Source organism: Dipodomys ordii, unplaced genomic scaffold, assembly GCF_000151885.1.
Source record: "Dipodomys ordii isolate 6190 unplaced genomic scaffold, Dord_2.0 Scaffold78, whole genome shotgun sequence".
Classification (NCBI taxonomy): Eukaryota; Metazoa; Chordata; class Mammalia; order Rodentia; family Heteromyidae; genus Dipodomys; species Dipodomys ordii.
The window spans coordinates 5,808,828-5,834,924 of NW_012267294.1; the positions used below are offsets into that span (position 1 = coordinate 5,808,828).

Consider the following 26,097-nt stretch of genomic DNA (forward strand, 5'->3'; position numbering starts at 1 on the left):
TGGCTTTTTTCTTTTTGCTTATGTGGTGCTGAGGAATCGAACCCAGGGCCTCAGGCATGCAAGGCAAGCGCTCTACCACTGAGCCACCTTCCCAGCCCATAGGCATTTTCTATCATAGTTCCCATGCCTAGTTTTCCATAGAGTCAAACTAAAAAGAGAAGTTCCTGAGTATTGATGAAGTGATTTGACTTCTTTATTTATACTATGGGCATAGGAATAATTTATAGACTTAGGACATTTCTTTACTGGGGTCTGTAACGTCTCTGATTTAAAAATTTAGAAAATATCCTGAGATAAAGTAGGTTAGTACTCTATATAGTTAGTTGTTATTGTGAAAAATTGGTTTGCATTTCATATAAACTCTTTTCATGATTTCTATGAAGGAAATATATTAAAGTGTGTTAGGAGACCTCAATAGCTATTTTGTCCTTTTGGCATTAAGGTTAATTACTCCAACTACTTGTGTATGATGAGGGAAGAAAAGATTGGATGTTGTTATTGTTGTTCCAGTGCTTGCCTAGCTTTTTTTACTCCAGGCTAGCATTCTACCAATTGAGCCAGCTTTTTTGCTGGTTATGATGGAGATAAAGAGTTTCATAGACTTCTCTTCTCAGGCTGGCTTTGAACATTGATTATCAGATCTCAGACTCCTGAATAGCTATGATTACCATGTGAGACATCAGTGCTTGGGAAAAGGTAGTTTTTTTAGCTCTTCCCTTTTCTCCCTTTCTTCTCCCTCTTTCTTCCTTTTCCCTTTTTTACCTGCCTGTTCTTTCTATCCTCCTCCTCACTTCTCCTTTCTCTCACCTTGCTCCTTCTTTCTGCTTCTTCCTCTTCCTCCTCCCCCTCCTTCTTTCCCCTCTTCCTCCTCCCCCTCCTTCTTTCCCCTCTTCCTCCTCCTCCTCCTCTTCCTCCTCCTCCTCTTCCATCCTCTTCTTTATTCTTTCCTATCCTCTTTTCTCCCTCTTTCCTTTCTCTTCCTTCCTTACTCCTCCTCCTCCTCCTCTTTTCTTGACACTACTGAGGATTGAAGTTTTGACCTCATGCTTGCTAAGCAAGCATTCTACCACTTGAATTACATTCTATATAGTTTTGCTTTTTTGTGTTTATTTAATTTTTAAAAATTTTTATTATCGTTAAGTAGTTGTACAGAGAAGTTCCGATTCTACAAAACAGTATATAAATTTGAAGTGTAGGACAACATTGTCACCCATTGCTCCTAACCCACCCCTTCTCTCACTTTTTTCTTTTTTTTTAATTGAGATTAGGTGATTACATAAATTTCACAGTATTGTGGGATAGTGATATTTAGTTAAAGTCACAAACACATTTTAACCTTTACAAGGCATTATCATGGTCTATAAAGTTTGAATTCTACGAGCTTTGACAACAGTTATTTCTTCCACATCAGGTGATGTTTACATTTCTTTCCTTTTGCTTAGTGTAGGCTGTTTCCTCTTTTCCTCTCATTCCTCCCTTCCCATCTCTGTCTTTAGGTTGCTTAGTTCATTTTCATCTACGTCCAGTGCAGATGATGGGCCCCTCTGTTGTATGTTTTCCCATTTCCCACTGATTCTGTGTCCTCCTAGCTTCCCTCCATTGCATGCATATATATATCATGTATGTGGTCAAGAACATGGAGTCATTTAGCAATGATACCACAAAATGAGGTGTTTACTTTGCCAGATCTCCATGTGCCATTTGTCTCTTTGCTCTTGGTTTACCTTGCTCAAAATGATTCGCTCTAGTTCCATCCATTTCCCTGCAAATGCCATTATTTTGTCCTTTCTAATGGCTGCATAATATTCCATTGTATATAGGTACCACAATATTTGGATCCACTCATCAGTCGTGGGGCATCTGGGTGTTTTTAAAAAAAATTTTGGAGCACTGGTGGCTCATATCTCTAATCCTAGCTACTTAGGAGGCTGAGATCTTAGGATCATGGTTCAAAGCCACTTCAGGCAGGAAAGTCTGTGTGCCTCTTATTTCCAATTAAATCATAGAAAAGCCAAAAGTGGGGCTGTGGCTCAAGTGGTAGAGTGCTGGCCTTGAGCAGCAGGAGCTCAAGTTTAAGCATCAGGACCAGCAAAATAAAAAAAAATGGGGGGGGGAATAGTTTCATGCTTTTGCCTGGTTCATGAATTGTGATCCTTCTACTTTAGCCTCCTAAGATTATAGACATTTATCCCATTCTTGACTCTAATCTTATATAGTCTTGATTTACTTCTCCTGGCAATTTTTCAGGTTTTAAAATTGTGAAGTTAACTTAGATTCATCTGTTCAAATAACCTTTGTGTAAGGAATTTGCTAGACAAGTCAATAAATTACACATATTGTCATATTTTTTCCCTAAGGTATACTTTATGAATATACTTTTGTATATTCATTCATATATTAATATGATTTCCAGGTAAGATATATTAACTAGACCTTAAGATTTTATGTAGATATAATTAACAAATAATTATGTATTTATAAGAATTATCTTTTTTTTTTTGGTCGTGGGTCTTAAACTCTGGGCCTGGTCGCTGTCCCTCAGCTGTTCAGCTCAAGGCGAGCACTCTACCGATTGAGCCACAGTGCCACTTCTGGTTTTCTGGAGATAAGAATCTCAGGGACTTTTCTGCCCAGGCTCACTTTGAACCATGATCCTCAGATCTCAGCCTCCTGAGTAGCTACGATTACAGGCTTGAGCCACTGATGCCCGGCTATAAGAATCATCTTTTATTTAAAAATGTTATACACAGAGATAGTACTTACTAAAATGTTTAATAACTTGGTATAAAGATAAGATATATCTTTAAGATATACCTTAAAATATGTCAGTTGCTTCATTGTAACAATTTTAGTAGATGGATTCTGACTGATTATTTTACATCTTAAACTAACAAGGCTGGAAAAAACTGAAGATCAACTGAAAATACTGACCATGGAGCTTCAGAAGAAATCAAGTGAACTGGGTAAGACATAGAGAATAATGTGTATTTGATAATATTAAGTATAAAAAATTGAATATGGAATATTGCCACTTTATGATGCAACTTATAGATGCCTAAGAGATGTTTGTATTTTTTTTCCTTTTTTTGTGCCTTTTTATAGTGCTCTTGGGTTGTTAACTCAGTCTGGTGCTTGCTAAGCAGGTGTTCTTCTTAAGCCACACCTCTAGTCTTTTTGACTCAACCAGCCTGGACTGTGATCCATTTGTTTATGCTTCCTAGTCATGTGCCACTATTCTTCGCTTTTTCTCTTAGTATCATAGACTTCTTGCATAGACTGACCATGAACCATAATCCTCCTGCTCTCAGCTTCAAGTAATAGATTATAGTTATGATTCACTGTACCGAGTCCTTTTCCCTTATTTTAGTATTCAGAGGCCTTAGTAATTTTCAGTGAAAAATGCCTGTTACATTTTAATTGCTTTTCCCCTTTTTATTGCCTCAATGCTATATAATCTTGACTAGTCTCAAAGTTGCAATCCTCTTGCCTTCACTTTTTTTTTTTTTTTTTGGTGGTCATGGGGCATGAACTCTGGGCTTGGGTCCCTGAGGTCTTCAGCTCAAGGCTAGTGCTCTACCACTTTGAGCTACAATGTCACTTCTGGTTTTCTGGTGGCGAACTGGAGATAAAAGTCTCATGAATGTTCTTGCTGGGGCTGGCTTTGAGCCATGATCCTCAAATCTCAGCCTCCTAAGTAGCTAGGATTGCAGGTATGAGCCACCATTGCCTGGCTTGCCTTCACTTTTAATTGAAATTTTTTTCATTGGTTAGTCATACTGGATTATAAGCTACTTATTGGAAAAATATGATCTGTGTTATCAAAATATATTGTTAATATTCAGTAGCTTCACAGCTAAAAAAGAAATTGAGTAATTATTGTCTGAATTTAGGACCATGTAGTTAACTAATTTGAGTAGCCTATTATAATTTCTACAAATGGAGGGAATTACAAACAGTCGAATGCTTTTCCAGTGTCATTTAAAGTGTTCTTATAAATTAAATTTCATGAATTGATAGACATTTTGTTAGAATATATTAGTAATTTTAATCTTGTTAGCTTAATTACAAGTGTAATTAAAATAATTACTAGCATTGCATATTTGGAGTGTTTGCTTAGCTTTCAAAAATTGTTTGAATTCTTGAACCATGTTTATGCATTTCTTTTTGTAATGCTGAATTTTTTTTTTTTTTGCTGGTCATGGGCATTAACTCTGGGCCTGGGCACTGTCCCTCAGCTCTTCAGCTCAAGGCTAGCGCTCTATCACTGGAGCCACAGCGCCACTTCCGGCTTTTTCTGTTTATGTGGTGCTGACGAATTGAACCCGGGCCTCATGTTTGCAAGGCATGCACTCTACCGCTGAGCTACCTTCCCAGCCCTGTAATGCTGAATTTTTTACTCTAGACTAACCCTTGACCATGCACAATTGTACTATCAAAATAGATAATTTTGTTTTAGTTTACATTAGAATTTTTAAAATACATTCATTACATAATTTTAAATTTTCTTTCAGAGCATAAACCACTTTTGAAATCATTTCATATATAATTCTTTTAAAATTGTTGAATGTTGTAGACTAAAGAATAGTATTTGTTAAAATATCTTTTTTATAATAAAGAATTATTGAATGTTGTACTCTAAAGAATAATTCTGATCTTTGGTACTTATTTGTAAGTTTAGTATAATGCTGAAATTAAATGACTATTATTAATCAAATTCAAATGACAAATTCAGTTTTATGATATAATATTCTCATAATAGAGTCTATATGAGACGTTTGGATATGAAATTCTAGAGATGTGAACAGTTCCATGTATTTTTTTTAGCATTGTTTTAGATGCTGTGGGAACATTTAAAAGTAAAATACTCTGTTCTTGATAAATTTCTATTTATTGTGTGAGTTTTGTAATGTTGTCCAAGGTGAGGGAGTGAAGAATTACATTAGGGCAAGGAAGAAACTAATAAAACTCCATGTTTTTTTAGACTTTTTTTTGTTGTTGTTGTTCAGTTGTGGGACCAGAACTCTGAGCCTGGGTGCTGTTCCTCAGCATTTCAGCTCAAGGCTAGTGCTCTGCCATTTGAGCCACAGTGCCACTTCCAGTTTTTCTGATGGTTTATTGGAGATTAGAGTCTCACGGATTTCCTGCCCTGGCTGACTTTGAACCTTGATCCTCAGATCTCAGCATCCTGAGTAGCTAGGATTACAGGTGCAAGCCACCAGTGCCCGGCTAGGCATGTTTTATATATATGTGTGTGTATATAAAATTTTTCTCTAACACACATATGTGTATAGAAAGTTTTTAGTTTGGAAGTGGTGCTGTGGCTCAAGTGGTAGAGCGCTAGCCTTGAGCTGATGAGCTAAGGGACAGTGCCCAGGTCCAGACTTCAGGCCCCACGACCGGACCCCCCCCCAAAAAAGAAAGTTTTTAGTTTGTGATGGTACTGGGGCTTGCACTCAGGGCGTGGATGTTGTCCTTCAGCTGTTTTTCTCAAGGCTGGTGCTCTACTACTTGAGCCACAGCTCAAGAGATTTTGGGTGGTTAATTGGAGATAAGAATCTTATGGGGGCTGGGAAAGGTGGCTCAGTGGTAGAGTGCTTGCCTTGAATGCATGAGGCCCTGGGTTTGACTCCTCAGTATCACATAAGCAGAAAAAGCCGGAAGTGGTGCTGTGGTTCAAGTGGTAGAGCACTTGACTTGAGCTGAAGAGCTGAGGGACAGCACCCAGGCCCAGAGTTCAGGCCCATGACCAACCCCCCCCCCAAAAAAAAAAAAACAAAAAGAATTTCATGGACTTTTTTACTCCAGCTGGCTTTGAGCTTTCCTGCTTAGATCTCAGCCTTTTGAATAGCTAGGATTACAGGTGTGAGTCACTGGTTCCTGGCTGCAAATAGCATATTTATCTTACAATTTTGCATAAAGTATATATTTGTATTTCAAAATTTTGGTATGCTTGTGGTTAATACTCAGGTTTCTTATTTACATAGGTGTGTTAAGGCTGACACCAAGAGTAACCCAAAATATATGGATGATAGGACTGAGAAAAGACAACGGAAAAGAGATTTTAAAAGTAGACTTTAAAGTATAGAAAGGAGCCTTTGGATAGTTATAGAAGTGTGGAAGAGAATAATGACTTCACATTAATTTACTTTTTTAGCTCACAGTATCTCAAACCAGAAAACTTGAGAATAGTCTGCAGATTTTTCTACCTTATGATTTACTCTTTTTTTTCTTTTTTTTTCTTTTTGCTGGTCTTTGGACTTGAACTCAGGAGCTAGGTGCTGTCTTTGAGTCTCTTTGTGCTTAAGGCTAGCAATCTACCACTTGAGCCACAGCAGCACTTCCAGCTTTTTCTGAGTAATTTATAGGAGATAAGAGACTCACAGACTTTCTTGCCTGGGCTGGCTTGAAACTGAAATTCCCAGATCTCGGCCTCCTGAGTAGCTAGGGATACAGATGTGAGCCACCAGCTCCAGGCTATAATTCACTTTTTTTTTAATTGTGAAAATACTGTACAGATGGGTTACAATTACATGGGTAAGATAAGAGCACATTTCTTATCAAGTATTGTAACCTCCTCCTTTGTTTCCCCTTCCCATCCCTTCGTATCCTCTCCCCACCACCGTCCCCCCCACCAAAGTTGTAAAGTTCATTTTTCGACATAACGACTTGTACATCTCATTGTTGTAATGGGTCCTCCTGTATCCCTGTTTTAACCATTTGTTTTTTCCCTTCCCCTCCACATATACCAACTTCATATATAGTAAAAGCAGGGGTTATACCATGGAGGAGGGACACACAAACAACAAAGGCATAATCTTATAATATATGTTAGAAACAATCCCATAAAAGATCTCTCTCTCTCTCTCTCGCTTTTTTGTCAGTCCTGGGGCTTGAGCTTTAGGCCTAGGAGCTGTCCTTGAGCAATTCAGCTCAAGGCTAATGCTCTACCACTTGAGCCATAGCGCCACTTCTAGTTTTCTGGTGTGTTTTTTTTTTTATTATTGTGATTAAGTGATTACATAATTCCCCAAATTTCACAGTATTGTGGGATAATGATGCTCATTTAAAGTCACAAACTTATTCTAACTTTCCTGGAGCAAATTGTCTAGCACGGTTTATAACGTATAACAGTGTACACATATACACCATACATGTGATCAGCAGCATGGGGTTATTTAGTAGTGGTTTGCCCAGATGAGTGGAAGTTCTTTGTTTCTTAAGTCCTGTTAATTTTGTCTTATCACCTAACATTTTGGATTTAACATACACTTATCAGGGAGACGATGTACCGTTGGTCTTTTTGCTCTTGGCTTACCTCGCTCAACATGATTTCTTCTAGCTCCATCCATTTCCCTGCAAATGCCATTGTTTTGTCATTTCTAATGGCTGCATAATATTCCATTGTGTATAGATACCGCAATTTTTGGATCCATTCATCTGTGGTGGGGCATCTGAGTTGTTTCCATATCTTAGCTATTGTGAACAGTGCTGCAGTAAACATGGAGGTGCATGTGTCCTTGTATATTGGTTCCTGTTGTTCAGGGTAGATGCCTAGAAGTGGTATGACTGGGTCATAAGGGAGGTCAATATTTAACTTTCTGAGGACCCTCCAGACTGCTTTCCAAAGTGGTTGTATAATTGTACATTCCCACCAGCAGTGTAATAGGGTTCCTCTTTCTACACATCCCCTCCAGCATTTGTCGTTGGCTGACTTGTGAATGTGGGACATTCTGACTGGGGTAAGGTGGTATCTCAGGGTTATCTTTATTTGCATTTCCTTCACAACCAGGGATGGTGAACATTTCCTCATGTGTTTCTTTGCCATTTTTATTTCTTCATCTGAGAAGTCTCTCTTTAGTTCCCTTGCCCATTTAGTAATTGGTTTGTTAGGTTTGGGAGGGATTAGTTTCTTGAGTCCCTGTATATACTGGATATTAACCCCTTGTCTGGTATATTGCTGGTAAATATTTTTTCCCAATTGGTTGTCTTTCTAGCTTGGTTGTGATAGCTTTAGCTGTGCAGAAGCTTTTTATTTTAAGGTAGTCCCATTTGTCGAGTCTCTCTCCAATTTGTTGTGACCCTGGGACTCTGTTCAGTAAGTTCCTTCCTGTGCCTATTAGTTCAAGTGTCTCTCCTACTCTGTCCTGCAGTAGTTTCAGAGATTCAGGTTTAATGTTAAGGTCTTTAATCCATTTTGAGTTGATGTTGGTGCATGGTGATAGGCTGGGGTCCACTTTTAGTTTTCTGCATGTGGCCGCCCAGTTTTCCCAGCACCAGTGGCTGAAGAGGCTGTGTTTCTTCCATTGTATGTCTCTGGCTCCTTTGTCAAATATCAGCTGACTATAGGCCTGTGGATTTATTTCTGGATCTTCTATTCCATTGGTCTTTGGGTCTGTTTTTGTGCCAGTACCATGCTGTCTTTGTTATTACAACTCTATAGTAGAGTTTGAAGTTCGGCATGGATATCCCTCCATGTTGTCTTTATTTCCTAGAATTGTTTTGGCTATTCTAGGTCTTTTGTTGTTCCATATGAATTTTGGACTGTTTTCTGTATTTCAGTGATGTATGTCATTGGGATTTTAATAGGAATTGCATTGAATTTGTATATTAATTTTGGCAGTATTACCATTTTCACTATATTAAGTCTGCCTATCCAAGAGCATGGGAGATCTTTCCATTTCCTAGTGTCTTCTGCAATTTCTTTCTTTACCTTTTTATAGTTTTCATTAAATAGTTCTTTTACATCTTTGTTTGGGTTAATTCCTAAATACTTTATTTTTTGGGAGGTTATTGTGAATGAGGTTGCTCCATTTATTTCCCTCTCTGCTTGTACATTGTCAGTGTACAGGAAGGCAACTGATTTTTGTGCGTTTATTTTGTATCCTGCTACTTTGCCGAAGTGATTTATGATTTCTAAGAGTTTGGGGATGGAGTTTTTGGGATCGTGAAGGTATAGTCTCATGTCATCTGCAAAAAGGGATAGTTTAACTCCTTCTTTCCCTATGTGGGTCCCTTTAATGTCTTTTTCTTGCCTTATTGCCCTGGCTAAGGGTTCCAGTACTATATTGAAGAGGAGTGGAGACAGTGGGCATCCTTGCCTTGTTCCTGATTTTAGGAGAATTGATTGTAGCTTTTCCCCATTAAGTATAATATTGGCTATTGGTCTGTCATAAAGGGCTTTTATTGTTTTAAGAAATGTTCCTTCTATTCCTATTTTCTCCAGAGCTTTTAGCATGACTGAATGTTGAATTTTATCAAAGGCCTTTTCTGCATCTGTGGAGATAATCATGTGATTCTTGACTTTGGCTCTGTTGATGTGTTGGATTACATTTATTGACGTATGTTAAACCATCTCTGCATCTCTGGGATGAAGCCTACCTGGTCATAGTGTATGATTTTTTTTTATGTGTTTCTGGATTCTATTAGCTAGAATCTTGTTAAGGATCTTTGCATCTGTGTTCATCTAGGAAATTGGCCTGTAATTCTCTTTTTTGGTTGGGTCTTTGCCTGGTTTGGGGATGAGTGTGATATTAGCTTCGTAGAATGAGTTTGGGATAGCTCCCTACTTCTCTGTTTCTCTTAAGAGCTTGAGGAGTATGGATATTAGTTCTTCTTTAAAGGTCTTATAGAATTCTGCTGTGAATCCATCTGGTCCTGGGCTTTTTTTGTTGTTGTTGTTGGAAGACTTTTGATTGATTCCTGTATCTTGTTGTAGGATATTGGCTTATTTAACTGATTTACTTCTTCTTTGCTCAGTTTGGGCAACTTGTATTTCTCTAAAAATGCATCCATTTCTGCCAGGTTTTCTTCCTTTAGAGAGTATAACTTTTGAAAATAGTCCGTTAAGATTGTTTGGATATCTTGGGTATGTGTTGTGATTTTTCCCGTGACATCCCTAATCCTGTTAATATGGGTTTCCTCTCTTTTTTTAATTAGTCTTGCCAGTGGTCCATCAATTTTATTTATTTTTTCAAAGAACCAGCTTTTTGTTTGGTTAATTTTGGCTATCGTTTTCTGATTCTCTAATTGATTAATCTCTGCTCTTAATTTGGTTATCTAGCTCCGTCTAGTAATGTTAGGTTCCATTTTTTTATGTTTTTCTAGCTGTTTTAATTGAAACATGAGATTATTTACTTGGTCTGTCTCTGTTTTCTTGATATGGGCACTGAGGGCAATAAATTTGCCCCTCAGGACTGCTTTTGCTGTGTCCTACAAGTTTCTTTGTGTGGTGTTTTCATTTTCATTGAGTTGTAGGAAATTTTTTATTTCTTTGATCTCTTCCATTACCCAGGCATTGCTAAGAAGTGTGCTGTTCAATTTCCAAGTATTAGAGAAATTTCTGCAATATGCTTTGTTATTGAGAACTAGCTTGATCCCACTGTGGTCAGATAGGATACAAGGGATTATGTCGATCCCTTTGTATTTGCTTAAGTTCCTTGCATGAACTATGATATGGTCTATTTTGGAGAAAGTTCCATGAGCTGCTAAGAATAACGTGTACTGTGTTGTTTTAGGGTGAAATACTTGGTAGATGTCAGTTAATTCCATTTGAAGTATGGCCTCACTTAATTCGGTAGCTTCTTTGCCAATCCTCTGGTTGGTAGACCTGTCCTTTGGTGAGAGTGGGGTGTTAAAGTCTACTAGTATTATCGTATTGGGATCTATTTTATTCTGTAAGTTTGAGAGTATTTGTTTAACAAATTTTGGTGCACCAATGTTTGGGGAATATAAATTGATGATGGTAATATCCTCCTCTTGGATTGTTCCCTGTATTAATATGTAGTGTCCGTCCTTGTCTTTTTGTATTGATTTTAATGAAAAGTTTATTTTGTCAGATATCAGGATTGCTACAGCTGCTTTCTTACTGGGGGCATTTGATTAGTAGATCCTTTTCTGACTGTTCACTCTGAGTTTGTTTGTATGTTTGGCTGAGAGGTGGGTCTCCTGAAGGCAACAGATGGATGGGTCATGTTTTCTGATCCAATCTGCAGTTCTTTTTCTTTTGATTGGTGAATTAAGCCCATTAATATTAAGAGATAGTATAGAGAGATGCATTGTGGTCCCTGTCATTCCCTGTTTTCCTCAGTTTTTCTTCTTTCCTTTCCTCATATGCTTGCTCAGTTAGACTTCGATTAATGCCTGTCTGGGTGCAGGTCCCAGTTCCTGGTTGCTTTCTTCAGGTTGTGTTCCCCCTCTTAGTATTCTTTGTAATGCTGGCTTAATGTTTATGTATTCATTTAGTTTTTCTTTGCTATTAAAAGTTTTCAGTTCTCCATCGAATGTGAATGCTAGCTTTGCCAGGTATATCAGTCTGGGTTGGCAGTTATTGGCTCTCAGGGCTCGTATTGTACTTTCCCAGGCCTTTCTTGCATTCAGTGTTTGTTTGGAGAGATCTGCAGTGATTCTAATTTTGTTCCCCATTGTAGTATAGCTCCTTCTTCATTTTTGCTTCATGCAAGATTGTTTATTATTCAGATCTATCATTTTTACTATAATGTGTCTAGAAGTGTTTCTCCTGGGATCTTGCTTGTTAGGTCTTCTATATGCTTCTGTTATGTAGGTAAAATGTTCTTTTTTGAGATGGGGAAAATTTTCACCGATTATCTTGTTGAATTGGTGTTGCATTCCCTTGCTTTGATATTCCTCACCTTGGTCCACTCCAATTATATGAAGGTTAAATTTCTTGGCATTATCTGCTTGCTCTTGAATTTCTCCTTGGCATAATTTGAGTGATTTTTTCCATATCTGTCACTTTTTGGACCAGTTGGTGTATTCTGTCTTCTGTATCTGACACTCTACATTCCATTTCGTTCACTCTGTTAACTGTGGCTTCCATTGTGGTTTGCATGGACAAAATGGATTTGATGTTGGTTCTCAAAGTACTGATCTCACCTCTTAATGAGGTATGTACTGCCTCTATTTTGGCATTTATCTCACTTCTTTTTTTTTTTTTTGTCGGTCGTGGGGCTTTAACTCTGGGCCTGGGCGCTGTCCTTCAGCTCTTCAGCTCAAGGCGAGTGCTCTACCACTTGAGCTACAGCGCCACTTCCGGTTTTCTGGTGGTTTATTGGAGATAGGAGTCTCACGGTCTCTCCTGCCTGGGCTGGCTTTGAACCGCGATCCTCAGATCTCAGCCTCCTGAGTAGCTAGGATTACAGGCGTGAGCCACCAGCGCCCGGCCTCACTTCTTAGTGAGGTATGTACTGCCTCTATTTTTGTGTGTACCTCGTGTTTGAGATCCTGCATCTCTTTTGATAGTTCGCCCCTGTGTTCTTTCCATTTCTGGTCTATTTCTCGCTTTATTTCTTGAGTCATTGCCTCCAGCATCCCTTGGATGTAACTTTTGTCTTCCATTCCTGCTTTGCTCCCACTGAGGCTCTCCCTGGGTGGCTGCTGGCTATTGGGGATAGCTTGCTATCCTGGGTGTTGATAAACCTTGTAATTTTTTTCTGTGATTTTCACATGGGGGTTCAGGGATTATTGGAGACTAATCTGAAATTTTGTTTTGGTGTCTGTCTTTGCTTGGTTGCTCTTTCTGTATTGGTAGAGAGAGTCTGTACCTGATCTGGGTTCTATTGGGGGGCCAACCTCCAGCTGCTGGTCTGACCTACAGAGGATTCTTGGCATTCTGCTGTAGATCACTGGCAGTTCCCGCTTTTGGAAGGGTTGAGCAGCCTAGACTGCTCCTGTTTGCTCCTAAGGGTGCTCTTGGCAAGATCGGATATGCTGGATGCACTCTCCCAGAAGCTGGAGTCTGCTATGGGCTCCTGATGGTTGTTTTTTTTTTTTTTTTGGCCAGTTGTGGGCTTGAACTCTGGGCTTGGGTGCTGTTCTTCAGCTCAAGGCTGGCACCCTACCATTTGAGCCACAGCACCATTTCTGGCCCTTTCTGCTTATGTGGGGCTGAGGAATCAGATCCAGGGCCTCATGCACCCAAGACTAGCACTCTGCTGCTGAGCCACCTTACCAGCCTGAGCTCCTGCCTACTATCAGGTGCTGGCAGCCTGTGTTGTCCAATTACCAGCCTAGAATATATATGTTGGGTTCTGGTGGGGTTGGGCTTCTCTTGTCCTGAGCCCCGGGGTGTTTTGTTGTCACAGGCGTGCTTCCCAGGGGGTTCAGTTCCCTGTTTTCCTCCCGTCTGCTGAGGCATATGCTCAGCTTCTCACTTCAGTTGGGAGGAGTTGGTTGTGTTGCTCAGGCACCGGATCCCCAGGCCTGGTCCTGGCCCCGCACCTGGGGCACGCCGGTTGGGCCTGTGCTGCTGTGTATACCACCCAGGTTATACAGTCTGGGATACACAGTTCAAATTTCTTCTATTGTTGGGTGTCTTGACCCAGGGGCACTGTTCCTGGCTTGGGCATTTAAGCTCCCTTCCAGGGGCGCTCTTGCTCTAGCCTGGCCAGCTGAGTGTGCTCTGCGGGCTGGTGGAGCTCTCAAACAGTTCCCAGTTTTAGTGGGTCCTGTGGTCCAGGTGTTGGGGTAGGGAGTCTGGGTCAGGGTCTGGGGATTCCCACCAGCTCTGGTCTCCCTTGAGGGATACACTGTCCCCTGCAGGGTACTCAACCTGGAGCTAGTTGTTTCTGTGTGATGTAGGTCGTCGGTTGCCGTTGCAGTCAGCGTTCAGTTGGGGTGGTTGCAGGCTGAGCTGGGTGGTGGTGGCTCTGGCTGATACTCTTCTATCTCTCTCTGGTCTGCACTGCGGGATGGGACTCTGTCCTCTGCCCCAGGTGTAGGGGGTGGGGCCTCCATACAGGTTCTGAACACTGGGGTTTGTCTGTTTGCACTCTCATGAATCAGCACCAGTTCCTTGCAGGTCTTCTGCTCTGGTGTTCTGTGGGTGACCCATGTAGCTCTGGGGCTCCCCTTGTGGGGCCAAGTTCTGGCCTCAGAGTTTTCTCTGTTTGTCGCAACCGACAGGTCTGACACCGGTACCTCAGGTGGCTTCTGTGCGGGTTATCTGCAGACAGCCCCCTGTGTCTCTGGGACTCAGTGGCCTTCTTGTAGGTTCTAAGCCCTAGGGTTTGTCTCTGTTTGCGCTCTCCGGATTCATACCAGTTCCTTGCAAGTCTCGTGCTCTGGTGTTCTGTGGGTGTCCCATGTAGCTCTGGGGTTCCCGCCGTGGGGTCGAGTGGCTTTGGCGGGATGGAGCCTCTTTGCTCGGATGGAGAGTGAGGAGTGGGGGGTGGGATCTTTGTGCAGACTCCCTGCTGGTAGGTTTCTCTATTCGATCAGTGTGTCTGCAGGCCAGAGGCTTCTGCATGGGTGATCTGCAGGCAGACCCCTGTGTCTCTGGGACTCTGGCAGCCCTTGCTGGGCTGGCTGGCCGCTGCTTGGCATGCTGCTGCGCGGCCAGTAAAAATTGGGGGAGGGGTCTTCACGCTTCTCTGTTCTGAAATTATTCTTTTTCTCTCTTTTTTGTTATTTTCCACCTCCTGTTTTTCTCTGGGTGTTCATCTTTTTGTTGTTGTCGGTCTCTTGGGGAGATTAAGCGTTGGAACTGGAACACTCTTTTTGGTTGGGGAGAGCTGTGGCGTTTCCCTACTGCCCCGTCGCCATCTTGGTCCCTCGCTTTTAATTGGCATCTAGTATTGCTTCTGATTCTTTTTTTTTTATTTTTTATTTGTGAACATACTGTACAGAGGGGTTACAATTACATGGGCAGGATAATGCGTACATTTCTTACCAAGCATTGCAGCCTCCTCCTTTGGTTTACCCTTCACATCCCTTCCCAGCCTCCCCCCTCTCCCCCAATTCTGATTCTTTTTTTAAAAAATTATTTATTGTTATTTGTAAAGGTGATGTACAGAGGGGTTAGTTACATAAGTCAGATAAATATTACATTCCTTTTGAACAATATCAGGCCTTCCCATTTTCTCTCCCAATTTTTCTCTCCTTACCCACAGTTGTATAGTTCATTTTCAACATAGTTTGTAGAGAAGTTACTGCTGTCATTTATTCACTATTTGTCCCTGTTTCTGATTCTTAGTATCTTTTTTTTTTGGGTCCAGTCGTGGGCCTGAACTCTGGGCCTGGGCGCTGTCCCTCAGCTCTTCAGCTCAAGGCTAGCACCGGCTTTTTTCTTTTTGCTTATGTGGTGCTGGGGAATCGAACCCAGGGCCTCAGGCATGCAAGGCAAGCGCTCTACCACTGAGCCACCTTCCCAGCCCTGATTCTTAGTATATTACTTATAAGTTGAAACTAATTGAAGAGCTTCTTCTCTTAGAGGACTCAAAGCTTTTTTCATCTTCACTGACCCTGAATAGTTCAAATCCAGATGTTTTTTTGCTATTAGAATTTATGCACATTCTTTTAGCTTAGGTTATAATTGTGAATAACCCAATGGAACACAGAATGTTAAATTAGCCATCAAACCACTCTTTCCTTCTACCTCACTGCATATATTTAGCAGTTTGAGTTTCTTTTACTTTGTAACTTCTTATTATTTTATTTCCTGGTTATTCTCTGCATTTGTGCAAATATGTGTGTGTACATACATATGCACTTTTCCTTATATCTGCTTTTAATTTTATGGGATCCAGGTGAGAGTATAGAAACATACTCAGTCCATTAACTTTAGTCGTTTTTTTTTTTTCCCTTTTTTGGGGGTGGGGGTGGTGGTGCAGGTCCTGGGGCTTGGACTCAGGGCCTGGGTACTCTACTTGAGCATCTTTTTCCTCAAGGCTAGCACTCAACCACTTTAGTCACAGCTCCACTTCTGGCTTGGTTTTTGGAGTTTAGTAGAGATAAGAGTTTCACAGACTTTCTTGCTTGGACTGGCTTCAAATTGTGATCTTCAGATCATGATTCAAATCTTCAGCCTCCTGAGTAGCATTACAGGCATGAACCACTGGGTGTCTGGCTTAGTCCTTAAGTTTTTAAAAACCAAATTAGTGGGCTGGGTATGCGGTTTAGTGGTAGAGAGCTTGCCTAGCATGCACGAAGCCCTGGGTTTGATTCCTTAGTACCATATAAACAGAAAAAGGCAGAAGTGGCTCTGTGGCTCAAGTGGTAGAGCCATTAGCCTCGAACACCAGAGAGGTTCAGGAACAGTGTCCAAGCTCTGAGTTCAAGCCCCAGGCCTGGCAAAAATAAATTATTTTCATCTAAAATGAAATTATTTGGTTAAATAAACTTTGCAAGTGACAAGTTTTTCTCTTAGATTATGAATGGGCATTATATATTTTATTGGTTTTTCTTTAAACATAATGGACATTATTACAAGTACTTTTAAATATTTAGACTGAAATTTTTCAATAATTCTGTTGTATGTCCAATTATTAATAATGGTTAATGGTGAGCAAAACTATGTTTCAGGCCCTATACAAACCTTCAGGTTATAGGTAGATATAAGAGGGAATTTTGTAGGTAGTTTAAAATTTAAGAAAAAAAGGTAGGAGATTTGGTCTGAAGAGACCTTTTAATTTATTAGCATAATGTCCTACTCAGAAGTACAGAAAAGCATTGCAAAGCACTATTTTTTAGGGTGGCAGGGAGGAAAGGTGTTATAAAAGAAAGTAGGGCCGGGCGCTGGTGGCTCACGCCTGTAATCCTAGCTACTCAGGAGGCTGAGATCTGAGGATCGCGGTTCAAAGCCAGCCCGGCAGGAGAGACCGTGAGACTCCTATCTCCAATAAACCACCAGAAAACCGGAAGTGGCGCTGTAGCTCAAGTGGTAGAGCGCTCGCCTTGAGCTGAAGAGCTGAGGGACAGCGCCCGGGCCCAGAGTTCAAGCCCCATGACCGACCAAAAAAAAAAAAAAAAAGAAAGTAGGACTTAGGGAGGAAACAGGAAATGAACATAATGCAAGGTCTTGGTAAAGTAAAAATAGTAGAGTGTTCTTAATATCAAATGTTACCAAGCTTCAGATGATAAAGACAGAAAATTACATTGTAAAAGAGCTATAATTGATATTTGAGATTATAATTTTGTTAATATAAAGGAGATAGGCAAGTTAATACAATTCTATTATTTTTTATTAATATCATAAGGATTCAAGAAAAATGTTCAGTTAACTGGAATTTGAAAAAGTGAGAAATCTGACATATTGAATGAGCAGATAGATTAATCAAATATTTTTGTTTTATATTCAAAGAGGGTATTGAGGTGTAGTAGGAGAAATCAAAATTTTTTCTACTTAGAGTTGGTATATATTAGTAATGGTAGTTAAAGTCTCCGAGAAATTGCGGGTAAAGACACACATATAGACTATATTTTAATATATTTTATGTAGCTCATTGCTTATTTTGCTTTATGAATTTGAGGCTCATTTGGCTATGGAATTAACCTTATGGAAACATTGCTATTAATATTTATCAGTTATTATGATTGAATTGTTGGGCTTTTTTTTGGTCAATTGTGGGGCTTGAACTCTGGGCTTGGGCACTGTCCTTGTGTTCTTCAGCTCAAGGTGAGCGCTCTACTGCTTGAGCCACAGCACCACTTCCGGTTTTCTAGTGGCTTTTTGGAAATAAGAGTCTCACGGACTTTCCTGCTTGTGCTGGCTTTGAACTGCAATCCTCAGATCTCAGCCTCCTGAGTAGCTAGGATTACAGGTGTGAGCCACCAGCACCCGGCTTACTATTGAATTTTTTTGAGACTGTGTCTCACTATATATCTCAGGCTGGCTTCAAATTCCTGATTCTTTCACCTTTATCCTCTGAATTGCAGGAAGGCACCATTTCTTTCAGCTATGCATTATTACTTTTGCATAGTTGATTTGAAGTTACTATATGTTTATTCCAGGCTTATTATATGTTCTACTTATATTAATCTATCTCTTTATTTTTTCCCTTTCAGAAGACATTATTTCTTCTCTTTGATTTCCTACTATTTTAATCTAGCTTTTAACATATTCATATTCTTTTGCTTATTTCAGAAGAAATGACTAAGTTTAAAATTAACAAAGAAGTAGAATTTGAAGAACTGAAAAAAGTCTTGGTAAGTATATAGTTTTATATATATATATAAAATTACCTTCCAAAATAATACTGAGTTCACTGACTTGGGCTCTTAAAATATGAAGATTTTATACTAATTTTAAGCTAAAATATAAAAATATATTTGGTTTTAAACCTACAGCCATAATGTAGTAATTTTATTACATGTGGTTGTTTGGGTCAAAATATATAATGTTGATGGCACATTTAAATAATGGCTATGCAGGTAGTTAATAAATATTAAGTATTTTTGGTTGGTAACCACGGTAGATAGTGCTTAGTAGTGTACAGCATTAAAAAGTTTTATAAATAAAACAGAATTACGTCACAAAATAGTTATGTTGATCTTTGAGTTCAAAAAGATTTCTTAATATCTTGGAGTTAGGTATTAGGTTTACTTGGAGATAAGAAAGAAATTTCTAGGAACTTGAAATGAGAAATTGGAGTGTCCAAATTGGATTTTGTTCCACAAAGATTCAATTTTAAAAAAGATATGCAATGTATTTATTCAGTACTTATTTTTAGTATTCATGTAGAATAATATTTAATGATTTTGTAGGATAAGGCTTCATTATAGTTGTATTAATTATAGGATATTTTTATTAATATATAATTATATATTATATAATTGTTATATAATTGAACTATGTCATCACCGGGGCCTCGCTCCTTCCTATTCTTTTTTTTGTTCTTGTTTTTGGTTGGAGGCTTGAACTCTGGGCCTGGATCCTGTCCCTGAGCTCTTTTTGCTCAAGGCTAGTGCTCTGCCACTTGAGCCATTGTAGCACTTCCGGCTTTTTTGTTTTTTATTGGAGATTAGAGTATCATGGACTTTTCTGTCTGGGCTGGCTTTGAACTGCGGTTCCCAGATCTCAGCCTTCTGAGTAGCTAGGATTACAGGTCTGAGCCACCAGTGCCCTGCTTTCTTCCTGTTAAGTTGAGATACCCACTAAGATTTAAGCAGGACTAGTTTAGGGATGGAAATAAGGTCAGTTCTTCTCTGAGATGAGAATATAGCTTAGTGTTAGAGCACCTTTGTAAATTATAAAGTTTCAGGCTTTAATCACTATCACTGCATAAGCAAATAGATAAAAACAATTGAAAAACTATAAATAATTATAACAACAATACTAATAAAAAGGAAAGATTAAAATAATACTAGAATTAATAATAGCCTTGCCAACATTTGCATTCTCTCGTGTATATATATATATATAAATGTACATATAATATATTTTTTGGTCTTTTTGATAGTCATTTTAAATTGGGGTCAGATGACATCTCTTACTGGTTTTGATTTGCATTTTCTTCGTGATTTGACTCAGCATTTTTTCATTATTTATGTTTTTTCTTGAGTTATTTTCTTAGCTCTTCAGTTCTTCCCTTTGAAATTCATTTTATTTAGTTCTAGGTGTTATTTTTTGAATATTTAGGGTTAAGGACTTAAATTCTCTAATTTACTTGACACAGTGAGCTATTTTAGGGACTAGGTTAATTCAGAATCATTTCATAGGGAAAAATGGGAATAAAAACTAGAGATTTTAGAACACTTGAGAAAACTAAGGAAGTGGTGACAGCTCTCATTAGTTTTTTGCCATTTATCATGTGAAAGAGGAATTAAACGTACATGACTATGGAAGAAAGAACAGTGAGTATTGCATGATACATTTAGGGAAACACATTTTAGTATACTATAAGAACAAAGGAGGACTGATATGGTAGGGTGCTAGCCTTGAGCAAAAAAGAAACAAAACAAAAAACAAAAAAACAAACAAAAAAAAAACCTTAGGGGAGTGTCCATGAAGTGAGTTCAGGACACACACACACAGACACACACACACAGACACACACACAAAGACACACACACAGACACACACACACAAAGACACACACACAGACACACACCCACACAGACACACACACACACAGACACACACACACACCTATACCTATTTTTATCCCAGGGCTCTATTAAATTCTTTGTCACCATACTCATTTTTTGACTTTGTTAATAAAGGTTTATTTTATCTTTTTTTAGCCAAAAAGAAGCTTATAATTTTCTTTGGGCAGTTTAATTATTTTCAAAATATCTGAAATTTGGATCTCACAATTTGCCAATATTTTTAAAACAGGCAGAAGATCAAAAGCTGTTAGATGAAAAGAAACAAATTGAGAAGATTGTTGAAGAATTAAAAGGAAAAGAACAAGAACTTACTAGCCTGCTGCAAACCAGAGAAGTTTGTTTAAAGAAAAAAATTTGTTTCAAATGTTATATTAAAAGTATAGATTTATAGAATAGATTATGGGGTAGCTATTTGATTTGTGAAATATTTTTTGGCAAATTTCTATTTAAAAGTATTTATTCTGGGGCTGGGAAGGTGGCTCAGTGGTAGAGCGCTTGCCTTGCATGCTCGAGGTCCTGGGCTCGATTCCTCAGCACCACATAAGCAAAAAGAAAAAAGCCGGAAGTGGCGCTGTGGCTCAAGTGGTAGAGCGCTAGCCTTGAGCTGAAGAGCTGAGGGACAGCGCCCAGGCCCAGAGTTCAGGCCCCAAGACCGGACCCAAAAAAAAAAAAAAAATTAAAGTATTTATTCTGACTGGGCTCCAGTGGTTCATGCCTGTAATCCAGCTATTTAAGAGGCTAAGTTCGGAGGATAATATTCAAGGTATTATTTCACTTGCTGCAAGTTTTGAAGATTTTTAAAGTAATGTATTTGAAACTTAGCCTTTATTAAGGTAGATTCTTAATTTATAAAAATTTTATAGGACTTGTATTATTTTTAAATTAATCTACTTTATTATTTTAGTCCATACACAGTTATGCTGTATCTTTTTATTATAATAAGGTCATCTTAAGTTATACAATTCTATTTGAGGGGCTGGGAAGGTGGCTCAGTGGTAGAGCGCTTGCCTTGCATGCATGAGGCCCTGGGTTCGATTCCTCAGCACCACATAAGCAAAAAGAAAAAAAGCTGGAAGTGGTGCTGTGGCTCAAGTGGTAGAGCGCTAGCCTTGAGTTGAGGAGCTGAGGGACAGTGCCCAGGCCCAGAGTTCAGGCCCCACGACCAGACCCCCCCAAAAAAAATAAGTTATACAATTCTATTTGATTTCATTGGTTAATATATTTTTCCTTTGTAATGTAACGTTTTAGTGAATTAGTTACTTAGGTGGAGTAAAATTGATAAAAAGTATTTCATAATACATAAAAGTCATTTCCCAGGTTGAATCTCAGAATATTAAAACAGAGTTTACTTTATATCATTTGTTAATGCTTTGGAATTAAAATGGTTATCACATTAGGTCTGCTTATATTTAAAATACATGACATCCTGGCAAATTTTTGCCAGATACATGATTTGGCATACTAAGTGTGATTATGCTTTTTAAATGAAAGCTTGGAAAAAGACTTGTCATAGAAATATAATTTATTTTGCAGAAAGAGGTACATAATTTGGAAATACAGTTAGCAGCACTTGCAACAAGTGAGCAGCATTGTTTAAAACAAGCTGAAGATCTGAAAACTGAGCTTGAAAAAGAGAAGTATGTTTTCTATCTCTATATAAATAATTTAATCAATTACTAAGCTTTTTTGTAATAATGAATTAGTAAATTTTTTCACTATATGAATAAATGAATTTGAAATTTCATTTTGTTCCTAAAGATTAAAATAATATTATTGCTAGAGGAAGTATATATCATTCCCATAAAAGGATACATATAATGAAGTTAAACCATGTAGATCAACATACAGTTATCCGCCGGGAAGGTGGCTCAGTTGTAGAGTGCTTTCCTCGAATGCATGAGTTCGATTCCTCAACACCACAAAAGCAGAAAAAGCCAGATGTGGTGCTTAAGTGGTAGAACACAAGCCTTTAGCTGAAGAGCTGAAGGACAGCGCCTAGGCCCAGAGTTCAGGCCCCACTACTGACAAAAAAAAAAAAACAGTTATCCATCCCTGCATATTCATTGGGATTGTTTCTAGGACCTCCAAAGATACTAAATTTGCTGATGCAGATATAAAATGATATAAAATATGTTGACAACCTATGCATATCCTGTCATATCTTTTAAATAATCTCTAGTATGATGTAGATATACCATATAAAAGTTGTACTACTGTATTATATGGGAAACAATTTCAAGTAAAAGAAGTCTGTATATTCAGTACAGATGTAGTTTTTTCCTGAATATTTTTGATCTGTAATTCGTTGATTCCATAAATATGAAAATCATGGACAATGTGGGTTAACTGTATTTCATTTTTGGGTATATTTACTTTCCCATGGAAAAAATTCATAACTTTAACTGATTTATGTTACTTATGGTATGTTTGCTTTTCAGTTTTCATTGCTTAGCAAACAACTTGATTTTTCCTTGAATTTCAAATAATATCAAGTAAGAAGAGAGAATAGTAGTTCCTAAAATTACATTGTAGGGCCACATATTACTCTTTCTTCATTTATGATTGGTCTGGCTGCTAGTGATAACAATAGTAGTCTCTCCCAGTATATCACATTTTGAGAGCCAGGTGCTGGTGGTTCATACCTGTAATTCTAACTACTCAGGAGGCTGAGATCTGAGGATAGCATTTCAAAGCCAGCCCAGTCTGGAAAGGCCAGAAGTGGAGTTGTGACTTAAAGTGGTAGAGCAGTAGCCTTGAGGCACTAAAGCTTAGAGTGACCAGGCCTTGAGTTCAAGGCCTAGCACACACAAAAAAATTGTTTAGAGACCTTGTATGAGCAGGGTTTAGTGTTGTGTATAAATATTAAAGCCATTTTTATTTCAGTGAAAGTAATTAAAAATAGTTCATGCTTCATATAGTACTCTAGTCAAATTATCAGAAATTTAAAAAAAATTCTAAGGTAGACTATAAGAAGTATATATATATATATATATTACATATATATGTATACATATTTACATATATATATTACATATTTATATATCATATATTATTTATATATTATATATATTTATATATATGTTTACTTCTCATAGTCTACCTCTTAGAATATATACATATATATATGGGAAAAGTAATGTATTCTTCAGAATTTGTTGAAAACTATGCAAACAATTGTATTGTTCTTTGGAATGACAGGATGCATGGGAATGTGGGGAATATGCAAAGAAACACTGATATTTTGAAAACAATATGGAAAACTTCAAATAGTTACAAAGTAAAGGGAATAAAATAATAAGTCAAAATGAATCTTTCACCTTGCTTTGGGAATTATTGGCTAATGACCAATCTTGTTTTATTTATACTTCTAGCTGTTCTAAGAATATTTCAAATATCACATCATTTCATACATAAGTATTTTAATGTAATATATTTTTTAAAATAGACTTAAGAATACAGAATTAACTGCAAGCTGCAGCAAGCTTTCATTAGAAAACAAACAAATTGCACAAGAAGCAAGTGACAAGACCCTAGAGCTCAAGAAACAGCAAGAAGATATTAATGTGAGTTGACAAATTACTAGTGACTTTGTCTTCTTACCTTTAAACTTTGGAAGGTTTAGAATATATGGCCCTGTGAAGATGCCTTCAGTTGTAAAATATCTGTGCTTTCAGGTGTAAATTGTCTGTGTTTTTTTTTTTCTTTTTTTTAATCCAACTCATGGGCATGAACACTATCCATGAGCATTTGTGCTCAAGGCTAGCACTCTCCCACTTGAATCATAATTCCACTTTCAGCTTTTTGCATGTGTGTTGTCAGTAGAAAAAGTAATATTAGAGGTTTTGAGATTATGTCTGCCTTGGTGGAAAGGAATACATCAGAGAACAATGGCATTGACTTTGGCTTTAAAAGATGAATTACGCGTTTAGTTAAGTAACAATAAAAGTGAAATGTTCCTTGAGGCCCAAATAATATAAACAAAGAATACAAGGCTCAAAGTAGCATTGTGAAATAAAACAGGTTTTGCTAGGTGCTATACAGAGATTTTTAGGGAAATAATAACATAGCTGGATACTTGTAGCTCACACCTATAATTCTAGCTACTCAGGAGACCTGAGGATTGTGTTTTTAAGCCAGTGTGGATAGGAAAACCCATTGGACTCTGATCTCTAATAAAGCAGTCAAAAAAACCCCAGAAATGGAGTTCTGACTCAAGTGGTAAAAGGCTAGCCTTGAGCAGAAGCTCAGGGAGTGTTCAGGCCCTGATTTCAAATCCCAGGACCCGTTCAAAAAAAGACTGCAGGATAGGGTGGAATTATCCAAAATAAACTATTCTCTTGCAATATATATAACTAAATATATTTTATGATAATAGATAAAAGTATTAAATATTTCTTTTTGTTGAAACAAAACAGTTTAAACAATGTTGATTATCTCTTTAGAATACCAAAAAGCAAGAAGAAGAAATGTTGAAACAAATAGAAAATCTACAAGAAAAAGAAACACAATTAAGGCAAGATTGATCATGAATTGGCCTTTTTGGTCTTTAAAAGATTTTTAGTATCTTTTCTGATAAGTTACTATAAGATTAATTTAGATTAAATATGTTGAATATTGTATAAAATAAAATTAGACTTAAATTACTGTATGAAATTCTGACAGGTAAAATTATAATAATGTCTGTTTTATATTTTATATTGAAATACCTAGTGCAATTAGATGAAAATTAATTTTAAAGCATTACAAACTTTCTGATTCTTTATTATTTAAGGTATATAACCATATCTAGAAAATTTAGAAAAAAACTTAAAGTTATTTCTAATTACATCAACTATTATAATATTTTAATATTAATGCTTACTATTTGGCCTTTGCTTATAATCACTGATAAGCAATTTTATATATGACTCTTCCAGTAATATTATTTACTAAACTGGGTACTGGTGGCTCATGACTGTAATCCATAGTTACTGAGGAGGCTGAGATCTGAGAATGGTGATTTGAAGCCAACTTTGGCAGCAAAGTTCGTGAGACTCTTATCTCTAAAGAACAACCAAAAAACTAGAAGTGGCACTGTGGCTTAAAGTGGTAAAATTCTAGCCTTGAACATTAAAGCTCAGGGACAGCGCCCAGGCCCTGAGTTCAAACCCTATAAACAATCAAATTTTACTAAATAATATTTTTTTATCATTTTATTGTAAAGATACTGTACAGAGGGGTTACAGTTACATGAGTAAGATAATGAGTACATTTCTTATCGAGCATTGTTACCCCCTCCTTTGTTTTTCCCCTAGCATCCCTTCCTTTCAAACTTACTCAAATTTATTTAAATATCTGAACAAATGATGTTTAACTTTATGACACCTAGTATTTAAATTAACTTAATACTAAATGTCATTTAGATTTATAATAAATTAGCATTATGTTTAATATAAACTTAGTTACATTTAATTATGTTAATATTTGTTATTGATTTGTTATATTCAATATCTACTGATAATTTAAAACAAACAGTGAATTGTTCTAAGGATTTGTAACTTTTACATTTTGGATAGGCTTTAGAATTCTTTTTTTTTTTTGGGTCGGTCATGGGGCCTGAACTTTGGGCCTGGGCACTGTCCCTCAGCTCTTCAGCTCAAGGCTAGTGCTCTACCACTTGAGCCACAGCACCACTTCTGGCTTTTTTTGCTTATGTGGTGCTGAGGAATCAAACCCAGGGCCTCATGCATGCGAGGCAAACCTTCTACCACTGAGCCACCTTCCCAGCCCTGAATTATTTTACTATTGTGAGTGGAAAATTTTCAATTATACAATTCATGAAAGATTACCAAACTATGAAAACAAAAGCCAACAAAAATAATAGTCCTTAAAAACCTCAGAAAAAAAGAAAATGAAGATATAATTTGGATTATAATGATTCTCATTTGTATTTTAACAGGAATGAACTGAAATCTGTGAAAGAAGAGCTAAAACAGAAAGGAGATGAAGTTAAGTGTAAATTGGACAAGAGTGAAGAAAATGTATGTTACACTTAACAATAGATTGTAATATCAAATATCTAAAAATAAGTGACATTGTTTAGCTAGTGATCCTAGGTACTATCATAGACCATCATTACTGAAAGTAATAGACAAAATTGGATTCATATTATCTGTATCTGCAAGTAATAGTTGTATAATTCTAGGTTTATTTTAAATGCTCTATTTAATGCCAATTTATATTTCTGGGTTAAGTAAAAGGCTTGTGCTGTGGTAA

General features: G+C 37.6%; 1 protein-coding gene across 1 annotated transcript in view; it reads left to right on the plus strand.

The window, feature by feature from the left end:
* Positions 1–26,097, plus strand: part of Sycp1 (synaptonemal complex protein 1) — a 98,933-nt gene that overhangs the window by 28,322 nt on the left and 44,514 nt on the right. The window contains exons 14-20 of the mRNA XM_013024630.1: positions 2,896–2,963; positions 17,879–17,940; positions 20,072–20,176; positions 21,376–21,479; positions 23,288–23,405; positions 24,285–24,355; positions 25,781–25,862. Of these exons, the coding sequence (XP_012880084.1) occupies positions 2,896–2,963; positions 17,879–17,940; positions 20,072–20,176; positions 21,376–21,479; positions 23,288–23,405; positions 24,285–24,355; positions 25,781–25,862 (610 nt within the window). The remainder of the gene's footprint in view (positions 1–2,895; positions 2,964–17,878; positions 17,941–20,071; positions 20,177–21,375; positions 21,480–23,287; positions 23,406–24,284; positions 24,356–25,780; positions 25,863–26,097) is intronic.